Below are 14,035 nucleotides of genomic sequence, written 5' to 3'. Positions count from 1 at the left end.
CATCCCCCTGGTGGGCCCATTTTCTCTTTCCCTTCCTGAGTTAGGCATTTTTCATCAAATTTCAGTGCCACCAAACAGTCTTTTCTATATCAACCACAGTCTCTAATTGTCCAAATAGAGGATCTTTGGTCTAGTCTCTTGGTGCAGCAGCAGAGGACAATAGCCTTAATCCTTACCACTGCTAGCTATGAGGCTCTAAACATTTAGATTCCTGCAGCTGAAAATACCGTCAGACTGTTTTCATTTCACCTTAGTCTTTAGTTATTCTGTGTACCTTATTTAAAACTAGAGGGTTATGTACTTATCCAGGGTCAAATAAATGCATTAGCTGATTTTCCTGGGAAGAGCCCATAAGCTCTAGTTAGAGTTATTATTATGGCAATAAGTATCAGCTTTTATAGTAGCGTGTGTTTGTGTATTCAGAAAACCAAATATAACTGGTCTCCTTTGAGAAGTATTTATTTGTTAAGGGAATTGAGAACCATTTTAGATAAGGCTCATAGATTCCTTAGGATGCCTAAGAATTATCTTCTGGGCATGCCTAACATTTTTTTCTACCAAGACAGGAAGAGGAGCCAGGGCCCTAAGTAAGGACAGCTGAGTTCATGGAACTGGACTTAGAAGGGCCAAGGGACCTAGGACCACCAGATATAAATCATCATCCTTTTGCGGAAATGTGAAAGAAAAGCCAGTCCTTATCCCTTTTCCCCTCTCTCAGTTATCAAGAGATGATACTTTCTCAGTTAGTGGTGGGTCATAACCATAGAGTCTTGGAGACATCTGAAATAAAACAGGGATACCAAAAAAAAAAAACAACCAGCGATACTGGGCTTCCCTGGTGGCGCGGTGGTTAAGAATCCGCCTGCCAATGCAGGAGACACAGGTTCGAGCCCTGGTCCGGGAAGATCTCACATGCCGCAGAGCAACTAAGCCTGTGCACCACAACTACTGGGCCTGCACTCTAGAGCCTGCGAGCCACAACTACTGAAGCCCGTGCACCTAAAGCCCATGCTCCGCAACAAGAGAAGCCACTGCAATGAGAAACCTGCACACTGCAACGAAGAGTAGCCCCGCTCTCTGCAACTAAGAAAGCCCATGGGCAGCAACAAAGACCCAATGCAGCCAAAAATAAGTAAATAAATTAATTAATTAATTTTTAAAAACAGGGATACCATATCAATCTCTCTTTCTTCTAAGAGGCCATTAAAATTCCAAACCTATGCCTCTTAGATAGAGCTTCAGCTCCATTTTACAACTTGAACACTTCTCATGAATAAAGGACCCTTTGTGATGCTGTCTTTGTTTAAAATATACTCTATCATGAAGAGAAGTAATTACTTTTGCCCCCTAAGATGAGAGCATGTATACATCCATGTACTGTAATAAAACTGAGGAATTTGAGGCTCAGAGAGATGGTCTTATCCAGCCACATGGCTGGTAAGTAGAGAGCTAGAATTTTGATTCTAAGTTTCATTGCTTCACTCTGGTGGGAAGTCATCACTTCCCTTTGCTTTTTGCTTATAGCACTTTCGAAGCTAAGAAATTAGCTCATCCTAGCAACTTACTTCTCAACAGGTTCTCAAATTTTCCTTTCCAAACACCATGATGACAAATAATATGATAGTCACTCAACTATTCTTTCCTATGAACTTTATACCTCAGTTCTTTCGTTAAGAAGACCTTTATCTTAGCAGCAATCCTTCTGTCAGAAAGTTACCACCAAGGTCTGTGTGGAATTTCTGTTATTCCCTTGCCTGCCTACACTAGAATATGAAAAGGCAAAGCTATTTTTAAGACTCACTAAGGGCCTCCTTTATATGTATAATCGATCAAGATGTTATCCTGCTTTCATTTATCAACCCTACTTTCATTAGGAATTAACCCTGCTAATGAACTTAGATGTAAAAAAATCTTTACATTTCTACTTAGGATTTCAAGCACAGCCAACTACTCAGTGTCCTTCAATAGGAACTCTGGGAGCCATTCCATTTTTGAAAGGATTCATTATAGCTTACTGGCAGACATTTTCCCTTCCACACAGAAGATGTCCTGTGCTCTTCGTAGTAGGCAATGTGATGTAGTAGAAAAATATTGATATCAGGGTAGACTAAACTGGATTTATATATTTTCTTTGCCTTAATAGCTTTGCCATCTTGAACAAGTTATTATTTGTTTCTATAATATCAAGATAATGGTTCTAATTATGGAACTGTCCTAGGAATCAATGAGGTAATGTCTGTAAATTATCAGTACAGTGAATATTAGCTTTCTTTTTTCTCCACTCCGTGTAGTTATATCCCTCAGGATAATAGTTGTAGCTTTTACAAGCAGCTTGAATACAGTGAGTCACCTGGACCTCACAGATGATTTTATGAAGTAAAATTGCTTGAACCGAGAGTCTTTCTGACTTGGTTTTATTTGGTTGTGCAATTCTAAAGAAGTCAGCCTCACCTTGACTTCCCTCCCTGCCTCTGGGTCATCATTCATTTGCTATTAGAGCCGTCAGGCTCATGTCTTTTGTGTTTCAGAATATCTCAGTGTTGCATGTAAAACCTATTCATTTCTGTGGGAGATGTCCCATCTTGCTGGTGGTTTCAGAATCCAACCTCCTCCCTATTAGGCAGTTCTAAACTAAGCCACCTTTAGTATCTTCTACTATCTCATCTCCAAACAAACCCTAAAAGGAACCTGTGGAAGCCCCCAATAAATAGCCTAACGTGAGAGCCATGTTTTTCCAGCAAGGCCAGGCTAAGAATTCCTAGGCCAGGACTAAAAGCTTCCAAAGACCCTAGGTGACATGAGAGCAAATTCTTGTTACTTCTGAAAAAAAATTAATCTTACTGATCAGTAAGGGATTTGTCTGAAATTGTCTTTACTTTTGCTGTATGTCCTTTTTTGTTTTGCTCCCTGAAACCAATCTTTAGTCTTAAATCCTCATTGCACTACAGTAAATACCTATTTCCCTGTTTACTATGACCTCCCGTTGACTACCTATCAAAAAAAGTCAGAATGGGAAGCAGAATTCAAAGCTTGCTGGTCAGGATGGTCAGGATGTTGAAGTGCTAGGCCATTCTGTAAAAGCAAGACTTTTCCTTTGCCTTGACTGTTGAAAATAGATTTTAAGAGAAAGAGGGTTGTTATTAGGAAACTGAGAAAAGCTTTAAAACTACTAGGAAGCCTCTAGAAAAAAGTATACAATTAATTTGATTTTTACACCGTATTATTTTGAGGAAGATGGAACAGTTTTGAAGAAAGGAATAATATATATAGTATAATGCCGTTGATTATACTGGAAGAGCTTTAAAATAAGGAATAAAAGAAACTTTAAAAATAAGAAAAATATTTTTTAAGATCTTTCATTTAAAAAAAATTATTTCTACCAGAGATAAAGAATACCATTTGTTTTTGTCCACTGACTCTTTAGGCTAGTAAATGAGCAGCTACAGCGGTCACTTGAGGACCATCAGCACCAACTTTCCATGAAAAGAAGTGAACTTGAATCAGCACAAGCACAAGTTAAAATACTGGAGGAAAAAATAGGTAAGTATTCTTCAATTTTGTTTTTGTGAATCCTAATTTACTTTGTCTAACAAACATTTCTTTTTCATTTATAGATAAACTACACTTCAAGATGACTTCACAGAATGAAGAGGCTCATGTAATGAAAAAGACCATTGGTGTTATTGATAAAGAAAAAGACATTCTTCAGGAGACTGTAGATGAGAAGACAGAAAAGATTGCAAACTTGCATGAAAACCTAGCTAATAAAGTATGTGACTGTTAAGTAATGTTATCCAGCATCTGAACAGAAAAGCTTATTTTATTCTCTGTTTTAGATATGCACTTCTTATCGCCTGTGTACAAGTTCCTAAGACCCAAAGCTGTATCTTCTAATGTGTTTAAATTTCATTTTATACCAATAATTTGAATCTTTAAAAGTTCTATTTCTAGAAGACAGTTTCATCATATATGATTATAGCAAACTCAAGGAACAATTCAAATTCTTAGTGGGTAGAAATATGCCAATATATGAAATATAATTGGTACATGGAAATATGTTTACTTGGAGGTTTCTTTTATAACATAATTTATATAATTGGATTTAAACTATATAAATGTGACATTGTATCAATTCAAATGAAGACATTTCTATATGAATGGTTTAGAATCTTACATATTTTTACAATTTCTATAGGAAAAAGCTATTTCTCAGATGAAGATAACAGTCTCAGAGTATGAATCTTCTATGAAGTAAGTAATCAATGGAACGGCATCCAGTTTTGTTTTGTTTTGTTTTGTTTTGTTTTTGCGGTACGCGGGCCTCTCACTGTTGTGGCCTCTCCCGTTGTGGAGCACAGGCTCCGGACACGCAGGCTCAGCGGCCACGGCTCACGGGCCCAGCCGCTCTGCAGCATGTGGGATCTTCCCGGACCGGGGCACGAACCTGTGTCCCCTGCATCGGCAGGTGGACTCTCAACCACTGTGCCACCAGGGAAGCCCCGGCATCCAGATTTTTTAGAAATTTTCAGTGAATGCAGCTTTATCTGTTTGAATAGCAATAGGAAAATTTCTTTTTCAATTTTCCAATTTTTATCAGTAGCAGTTATTTTCTCAGTCTCCTGCATGGAAATGTTATCCTCTTTAACTTTCTTCCCTCCTCTGTCATCCACATCTAAACAATTATGTCTTACTAATTATTCTTTTACATACCTACTTGCTCCTTATTTCTACTGTAATTACCCTGTGCAGGCCCTAATCATTAAAACTTAGATTACCCTAGTACCCAGTGTTGAATTTATTCCACATCTGAACCTTTTTGAACATGGTTACAAGACTTTACATTTTATGTCTGGTCTCTACTTCAAGACAAAAGTCACTGATTGTATTTATTTTATGCACCCTTACATATTATATAATAGTGGGGACTTAAACATTAAATAAGTGTTTGCCAATTGAATCGTTTATGTTCTGCTCCTAACACTTGAAAGTCTTCTGTTTTTACTTGACTTTTGGAATAATAAATTTATTTTATGACTTTATTTGCACGTAATGATTGGTAGAGATCTAAAATATCTGCTTCACCTAATTAATCAGTATCTTAATGCAGTAGTTGCAGTTTCTTTTTTTTAATTTTATTGCAGTATGGTTGATTTATAATGTGTTTATTTCTGCTATACAGCAGAGTGATTCAGTTATATATATATATTCTTTATCATATTATTTTTCATTATGTTTTTTTTTGTTTTTTTGGCTGCATTGGGTCTTCGTTGCTGCGCGCAGCCTTTCTCTAGTTGCGGTGAGCGGGGGTTACTCTTCGTTGGCAGTGCGCAGGCTTCTCATTGTGGTGGCTTCTGTTGTTGTGGAGCACAGGCTCTAGGTGCACGGGCTTCAGTAGTTGCAGTGCGTAGGCTCTAGGGCACGCGGGCTTCAGTAGTTGTGGCACGCGGGCTCTGGAGCACAGGCTCAGTAGTTGTGGGACACGAGCGTAGTTGTTCTGAGGCATGTGGGATCTTCCCGGACCAGGGATTGAACCTGTGTCCCCTGCATTGGCAGGCAGATTCTTAACCACTGTACCACCAGGGAAGTCTCCCATTATGGTTTATTATAGGATATTGAACATAGTTCCCTGTGTTATATAGTAGGACTTGTTGTTTATCCATTCTATAATACTAGTTTGTATCTGCTAATCCCAAACTCCCAATCCTTTCCTCCTCCAGCCCCCTCCCCATTGGCAACCACAGTCTCTGTCTGTGAGTCTGTTTCTGTTTCTTCGATAGGTTCATTTGTGTCATACTGTAGATTCCACATATAAGTGGTACCATATGGTATTTGTCTTTCTCTTTCTGACTTATTCGTTTAGTATGATAATCTCTAGGTCCCTCCATGTTGCTGCAAATGGCTTTATTTCATTCTTTTTAATGGCTGAGTAGTATTCCATTGTATATATGTACCACATCTTCTTTATAGATTTCACTGTCAATGGACATTTAGGTTGCTTCCATGTCTTGGCTATTGTAAATAATGCTGCTATGAACATAGGGGTGTGTGTATCTTTTCAAATTATAGTTTTGTCTGGGTATAGGCCCAGGAGTGGAATTGCTGGATCATATGGTAACTCTCTTTTTAGTTTTTTAAGGAACCTCCATACTGTTCTCCATAGTGGCTGTATCAATTTACATTCCCACCAATAGTGTAGGAGGGTTCCCTTTTCTCCACACCCTCTCCAGCATTTGTTATTTGTAGACTTTTTTTTTTTTTTTTGCAGTACGTGGGCCTCTCACTGTTGTGGCCTCTCCCATTGCAGAGCACAGGCTCCAGATGCATAGGCTCAGCGGCCATGGCTCACAGGCCCAGCCGCTTCACAGCATGTGGGATACTCCCGGACCAGGGCACGAACCTGTGTCCCCTGCATCGGCAGGCGGACTCTCAACCACTGCGCCACCAGGGAAGCCCTATTTGTAGACTTTTTTTTTTCTTTTTCTTTTTTTTGTGTGTGTGTGTGTGGTACGCGGGCCTCTCACTGTTGTGGCCTCTCCCGTTGCGGAGCACAGGCTCCAGACGTGCAGGCTCAGTGGCCATGGCTCACGGGCCCAGCCGCTCTGCAGCATGTGGGATCTTCCCAGACCGGGGCATGAACCTGTGTCCCCTGCATCAGCAGGCGGACTCTCAACCACTGCACCACCAGGAAAGCCCTATTTGTAGACTTTTTAACGTTTGCCATTCTGACTGGTGTGAGGTGGTACCTCATTGTAGTTTTGATTTGCATTTCTCTAATAATTAGCAATGTTGAGCGTCTTTTCATGTGCCTATTGGCCATCTGCATTTCTTCTTTGGAGAAATGTCCATTTAGGTCTTCTGTCCAGTTTTTGCTTGGGTTGTTTGTTTTTTTCTTATTGAGTTGTGTGAGCTGTTGGTATACACCCTTGTTGGTTGCATCATTTACAAATATTTTCTCCCAGTCCATAGGTTGAGTAGTTGTAATTTCTTGCATTCCTAGTATACTTAAATCAGAGTACAACAGTTAAATGAACTAAATTTTCCAAAAAGCTTTCTTTATTATTGCTACACCACCCATGTAACAGCCACCTAAAGGAAACATTGATTAATCGGGACCGTGAGATAAGCAGCCTCCGGCGCCAGCTTGATGCAGCTCACAAGGAACTTGATGAAGTAGGAAGATCTAAAGAAATGTCTTTTAAGGAAAACAGGAGATTACAGGATGATCTGGCTACAGTGGCAAGAGAAAACCAGGTATGAGCACAAAGCATAAACTTTGATAGTTTTATAGTATACCGTTATACAATATATTCGTTGTTTGCTAAATTTTAAAGCTTTAAATATGCTTTCTAAATTTTAATTATATAAAATCAACAACAAAAGAAATAATTCTTTAAGGAGAATAGTGTTTATAAGGGTATTTTAAAATGTGGTTTAGAATGCTGCGGTATATTACAGGGTGTGTAATGGGTACAACTGTAGTCCTCTCACCATTGTGGTCTTTGTTGCAAGGAATCCTGAAGCTGGGAGCATGGTGTTCTCTGTGGCAGAAGTCAGTGTTACCCTACTGGGTGAGGACCTCAGCATCACTCCCAGGGCAAAGTTGCTGTGTTTTAAAGACCCATGATAGATTTTAATTATTCGTACTTACTTCCAGTGGCTTAGAGATATGCCTGTAAGTTAATTAATGAATATTTTAGAATGGCAAATACTAAAAGGTATTGGTTTTGTTTGTGCTGGTTTATTAAAGGATTATACCAAGAAAACCAATAATTTTCTTATTTTAAATATTTTATTTTTTAAAATTATTCGTTATAGAGTATATTGCTGATATATAAATTTTTAAAAATGTCAACCCCTGAGCGTAGCTAGCCCTTAGTTTAAATACCAGATATGTGGTCACATATATTGTGGGAGGTATATGGTAATATTTGGTTAAAAAGTCAAGATCAGTCAAGAAAAACGTGAAAGTAACGGTCAGGAACAGTTTTCCTTTTTTCCTACTCTCATTCCCCAAATTCAGAAAGAGCTATTTGAACATAAATAGAACTCATTAGGTGCTACGTTCATTTTAGATTTGTCTTCAATTTTCTGATTTATAGCAAATTTCATTGGAATTAGAAGCAGCAGTGCAAGAAAAAGAAGAAATGAAGAGTAGAGTTCATAATTACATAACTGAAGTGTCACGATGGGAGAGCTTAATGGCTGCTAAGGTGAAAAAACATTGTTTAGGTTGGATTTAAGACTGATTTTTTTTTTTTAACTTTTTCATGTTTCTTTATTCTGTCTCCTCTATTAGATATTAACATATGAAAGTGGAGATCTTGCTTACTGTCTTTGTATATTTTCTTACAGATCTTACTTAGTATAGTGTCTGCACAGATAGCTTATGCTTCCTAAATTAAAACAAAAATCCCAGTGTGTGTATATGTTTATGACATGGGTATTCCAGTGAGTAATGATGACTAATTTAGAAACAATTTAATTGCGGTTAAACCAGGAAAGAGAAAATCAAGATTTGTTAGATAGATTTCAGATGCTTCATGACCGTGCTGAAGACTGGGAGGTCAAAGCCCATCAAGCTGAGGGAGAAAGCAGCTCAGTTCGACTGGAACTTCTTTCTATTGACACCGAGAGGAGACACCTTCGAGAAAGAGTGGAGCTACTAGAAAAAGAAATTCAGGAGGTAATATATTCATTTGTCTTACACACAGAATTTAGTAAAACAGAAAACATTCAAAGGCACTTTATTGAAGTGAGGTTTAAGCATTGGTAAAAATCAAGTTCAATGGTAATCTGTCATTCTGATAATTTGCTTAGCAGAGCCCCATTACTTTTATATTGTAAGTAAAATATAAATAATATCGAATTTATCATTATAACCATTTTTAAGTATACAGTGGCAATTAGTACATGCATACTGTTGTGCAACTATCACCACCATCCTTCTCCAAAACTTTTTCATCTTCCCCAGTTAAAACTCTGTACCCATTAAATACTAACTAGCTCCCCATTCTCCCCTCCCCCAGCCACTGACAACCACCATTCTACTTTCTCTCTCTATGAATTTGACTACTCCATGTCCCTCTTATAAGTGGAGTCATACAATATTTGTCTTTTTGTGACTGAATTATTTTACTTAGGCCTAAGGTTCACTTAAATCTCAAGGTTCACCCATGTTGTAGCATGTGTCAGAATTTCATTCCTTTTTAAGGCTGAATAATATCCCACTGTATGCATATACAACATTCTAAACATTCATCTGTCAATGAACATTTGGTTTGTTTCCATCTTTGGCTATTGAAAATAATGCTGCTATGAACTTGAATGTACAATATCTATTCAAGTCTTTATTTTCAGTTCTTTAGGATATACCCAGACGTGGAATTACTGGATCATATTGTAATTTTATGTTTAATTTTTTGAATAACCACCATACAGTTTTTCACAGGGGCTGCACCATTTTACATTCCCACCTGCAATGTTAGGCTTCCAGTTTCTCCACATCTTCACCAATGCTTGTTATTTTCTGGGGTTTTTTGTTTTGTTTTTTTTTTTGTTTTAATAATGACCATCCCAATGGGAGTGAAGTGGTATTTCATTTTGGTTTTGACTTGTATTTTCTTAATAATTAGTGATGTTGAGCATATTTTGTGTGTTTATTGGTCATTTGTATATTTTCTTTGGAGAAATATCTATTCAAATCCTTTGCCTAATTTTTTAATTTTTTTTCGGTACGCGGGCCTCTCACTGTTGTGGCCTCTCCCGCTGCAGAGCACAGGCTCTGGACGTGCAGGCCCAGCAGCCATGGCTTATGGGCCCAGCCGCTCCACGGCATGTGGGATCTTCCCGGACCAGGGCACGAACCCGTGTCCCCTGCTCAACCACTGCGCTACCAGGGAAGCCCCTTTGCCTAGTTTTTAATCAGGTTGTTTTCTGTTGTTGTTGAGTTGTAGGAATTGTTTGTATATTCTGGATTTCAATCCCTTATTAGATATGTGATTTGTGAATATTTTCTCCCATCTCATGGCTTACCTTGTCACTCAGTTTTATCCTTTGATGCACAAGAGTTTTAAATTTTGATGAAGTCCAATTTATCTATTTTTTTCTTCTTGCCTGTATTTTTGGTGTCGTATCTAAGAAATAGTTGCTAAATCCAACATAATGAAGCTTTTCCCCTGTGTTTTCTATGCGTTTTATAGTTTTAGCTCTTATGTTGAGGTCTTTGATCCATTTTGAGTTAATTTTTATACATGATATAAGGTAAGGTTCCAACTTCATTCTTTTGCATGTGGATTTAAATAAGCTTTTGTCATAAAGACAGTCTAATAAAAATCTCTTAGGGCTTCCCTGGTGGCGCAGTGGTTGAGAGTCCGCCTAACGATGCAGGGGACACGGGTTCGTGCCCCAGTCCGGGAGGATCCCACATGCCGTGGAGCGGCTGGGCCCGTGAGCCATGGCCGCTGAGCCTGCGCGTCCGGAGCCTGTGCTCCGCAACGGGAGAGGTCACAACAGTGAGAGGCCCGCGTACTGAAAAAAAAAAAAAAAAAAAGTCTCATAATAAAATTTTGAGTTTAGTTAAAATGTAGGGACCCTAAATAAGTTAGATTGATAAGGAACAGTTGGCTATTAGTTCTACCTTTGTTTTGTTTTGTTGGTATAGTATCGTAGTTGGTCTTTATTTTTTAGAAGAAAGTAATGATTATCTGTAGTGCGTAGAATTATGCACCCCTCCCCCAAAAAATATATTTAGGTCCTAGCTCCCAGTACCTGTGAATGTGACCTTATTTGGAAATAGCATCTTTGCAGATTTAATCAAGTTAAAATGAGGTGGGCTTCCCTGGTGGCACAGTGGTTGAGAATCCGCCTGCCAGTGCAGGGGACACGGGTTCAAGCCCTGGTCTGGGAAGATCCCACATGCCGCGGAGCAACTAAGCACGTGCACACAACTACTGAGCCTGCACTCTAGAGCCCACGAGCCACAACTACTGAAGCCCGTGCGCCTAGAGCCCGTGCTCCGCAACAAGAGAAGCCACTGCAATGAGAAGCCTGTGCACCGTAACGAAGACTAACCCCCACTTGCCGCAACTGTAGAAAAGCCCGTGCACAGCAATGAAGACCCAATGCAGCCAAAAATAAAGAAATATTTTTTAAAAAGGTTAAAATGAGGTGACACTGGGTAGGATGGACCCTAATCTGATAACTGGTGTCCTTGTAAAATAAGGGAGATTCAGACACAGAAGACACAGGGGAGAATCCCATATGAGGATAGAGGCAGAGATTGAAATGATGTGCCTGCCAAGGCAAGGAACCCCAAGGATTGCCAGCAATCACTTGAGCTGGGAGAGAGGTGTGGAAAAGATTCTCGTTCAGAACCTCCAGAAGGAACCGATCCTGCTGACATCTGGATTTCAGACTTGTGGCCTCCAGAACTGAGAGGGAATACATTTCTGTTGTTTCAAGCTGTCTAGTTTCTGGTAATTCGTTATGGCAGCGTTGAGAAACTAGTACAGATTTTGGTACCAGGAAGTGGGATGCTTTTGTAACAAACCTAAAAAGGGTCTTTGGAATTGGGTACAGGCTGGAAGAGTTTTGTAATGAGTACAGGCTGGAAGAGTTTTGAGGTGCCTGATAGAAAAGTCTAGACAACCTTGAAAAGTTTGTAGATAGAAAGATGAATATTAAAGGCATTTCTGGTGAGAACTCAGAAAAAAAGAGGAGGGCTTGCCTGGTGGCGCAGTGGTTGAGAGTCCGCCTGCTGATGCAGGGGACGCAGGTTTGTGCCCCGGTCCGGGAGGATCCCACATGCCGCGGAGTGGCTGGGCCTGTGAGCCATGGCCGCTGGGCCTGCGCGTCCGGAGCTGTGCTCCACAGCGGGAGAGGCCACAGCAGTGAGAGGCCCACGTACCGCAAAAAAAAAGAGAAAAAGAGGAAAGCTGCAGAGAAAACTTCTATTATTTACAAAATACATAAATCGTCATGAATGGAATTTGTCCAGAAATAAGAATGTTTCTTCTAGTGAGGTCTCAGATGGAATTGAGGAACATGTTATTGGACACTGGAGAAAAGGTAGTTCTTATTATAAAATGGCAGAGGACTTGGCTGAATTATGGTATACTCTTAGGAAAGTAGAACTTATAAGTTATGAACTTGGATATTTAGCTGAGGAAATTTCCAAGCAGAGTATGAAAGGTGCAACCTGGTTTCTCCTTGCTGCTTATAGTAAGATGTGAAGGAAAGAGACAGATTGAAGAAGGAATTGCTAAGCAAAAAAAGAGCCGGGACTTGATAATTTGGAAAAGTCTTAGCCTATCCAGATAGCGTGTTCTGGAGGCAGGGCCGAGAGTGTGGCTAGGCAAAGAGAGTAGGTGAGTGACTCATAGACCCAACCAATCACCTCAGCAGAAACACTGCCAGCTTGGGCTGAAAGGGACAGAAACAGGATACAAGGAAAGAAGGTTAAACTTCTTGGATCCTACTAACAGAAAACAGGCCACTAGAGTTATGAACATATGTTCTCCTTCAAGAAAAGGGAAGAATGAAGGTGGCTCAGAGATCAGCAGGGCTGCCAAGGGCAGCTCAAAAGCTGGTGGACCTGCTATGCTACCATAGGCCCAGGGGACTGGGCTATTTCTTCCTTGATTCCAGAAAGCAGTGCCACTGCCACTGTGAGCCAAGAGATGGGGCTATACCTGAGGGCTGAGAAGGTGGGGCTGCCCTAGCAGGTCCAGAGGACAGTGTATCAAGACACAGATAATTATTTTTAGGCCTTGAAATCTAATGGAATTTGCCCTACTTGGCTGCAAGCTTACTTTGGACTAGTAACTTCTTTATTCCTTCTATTTTCTCCCTTTCAGAATGGGACCATTTTATGCCTTTTCCACCATTTTATTTCAGAGGGAGGTAACTTGTTTTCTAGTATCACAGGTCTGTGGAAGGAGAAGAATTTTGCCCCAGGAAGGACCATACCCAGAGTCTAACCCATTCTGACTTAGATAAGATTTTGGACTTAGAGTTGATGCTAGAATGTTGGGATAGAATGAATATATTTTGCACATGGGAAGGACATGAATCTGGGGGAGCCAGAGAGTTGATAGAACTATGGCGCCGCCGCCCCCCCCCCCCCCCACCATACCCAGAGTCTAACCCATTCTGACTTAGATAAGATTTTGGACTTAGAGTTGATGCTAGAATGTTGGGATAGAATGAATATATTTTGCACATGGGAAGGACATGAATCTGGGGGAGCCAGAGAGTTGATAGAACTATGGCGCCCCCCCCCCCCCCCCCCCGCAAATATATTGAAATGCTAACCACCAGAACCTGTGAATGTGACCTTTTTGGAACTAGGACCTTTGCAGGTGTAATCAATTTAAGATGAGGTCATACTGGACTAGGGCAGGCCATAACCCAATGTTTGGTATCCTTATGAGATAAGAGAAATCTGGACACAGAAGACACAAGGAGAATGTCAAGTGAAGCTGAAGGCAGAGATTTGAGTTATGTGTCTACAAGGCAAGGAACACCAAGGATTGCCAGCAATCACCAAAAGTTTGGAGAGAGGCGTGGAACGGATTCTGCCTCAGAACCTCCAGAAGAAGCCAACTCTGCCAGCATCTAAATTTCAGACTTGTAACCTCCAGAATTGTGAGGGAATAAATTTCTGTTGTTTTAAGCCACCCAGCAATTTGCAGTAATTTGTTACAGCAGTCCTAGGAAATGAATACACTATTTCTGTAAGTTTTTCTGTTAAGAGTATAATAACTAAAGGAATATTTTTCAACCTTCAAAATAGTTCTCAGGAGAAACTATTCTTTAGTTCTTTTATTCTCTGTCATTGTTCATATTCTTATGTGGTATATAAGATTGACTTACATATTTATATTTCTTTGGGGGAATTTTGACTAATTAATTCATTAATATTTGGAAAATCCAAGTACTTTTCTACAATTGTTGAAATTTATTAAATCTTCAGAGCAGTGTATTAGATTTTTAATGTTGATTCATTTTAGTAAAGCTTGTTTAATAATTTAATTTT

The 14,035-nt window shown here is 39.7% G+C and overlaps 1 protein-coding gene across 1 annotated transcript in view; it reads left to right on the top strand.

Annotated features, from left to right (window-relative positions):
• Positions 1–14,035, top strand: part of CEP135 (centrosomal protein 135) — a 68,401-nt gene that overhangs the window by 48,188 nt on the left and 6,178 nt on the right. Inside the window, exons 15-20 of the mRNA XM_007450260.1 lie at positions 3,425–3,540; positions 3,615–3,769; positions 4,196–4,251; positions 7,083–7,251; positions 8,100–8,210; positions 8,498–8,683. Of these exons, the coding sequence (XP_007450322.1) occupies positions 3,425–3,540; positions 3,615–3,769; positions 4,196–4,251; positions 7,083–7,251; positions 8,100–8,210; positions 8,498–8,683 (793 nt within the window). The remainder of the gene's footprint in view (positions 1–3,424; positions 3,541–3,614; positions 3,770–4,195; positions 4,252–7,082; positions 7,252–8,099; positions 8,211–8,497; positions 8,684–14,035) is intronic.

The sequence above is a fragment of the Lipotes vexillifer genome, unplaced genomic scaffold, assembly GCF_000442215.2.
Source record: "Lipotes vexillifer unplaced genomic scaffold, Lipotes_vexillifer_v1.1 scaffold1288, whole genome shotgun sequence".
Taxonomy (NCBI): Eukaryota; Metazoa; Chordata; class Mammalia; order Artiodactyla; family Lipotidae; genus Lipotes; species Lipotes vexillifer.
Note: the sequence above shows the minus strand (reverse complement) of the source record. Positions and strands in the feature narration are given on the sequence as shown.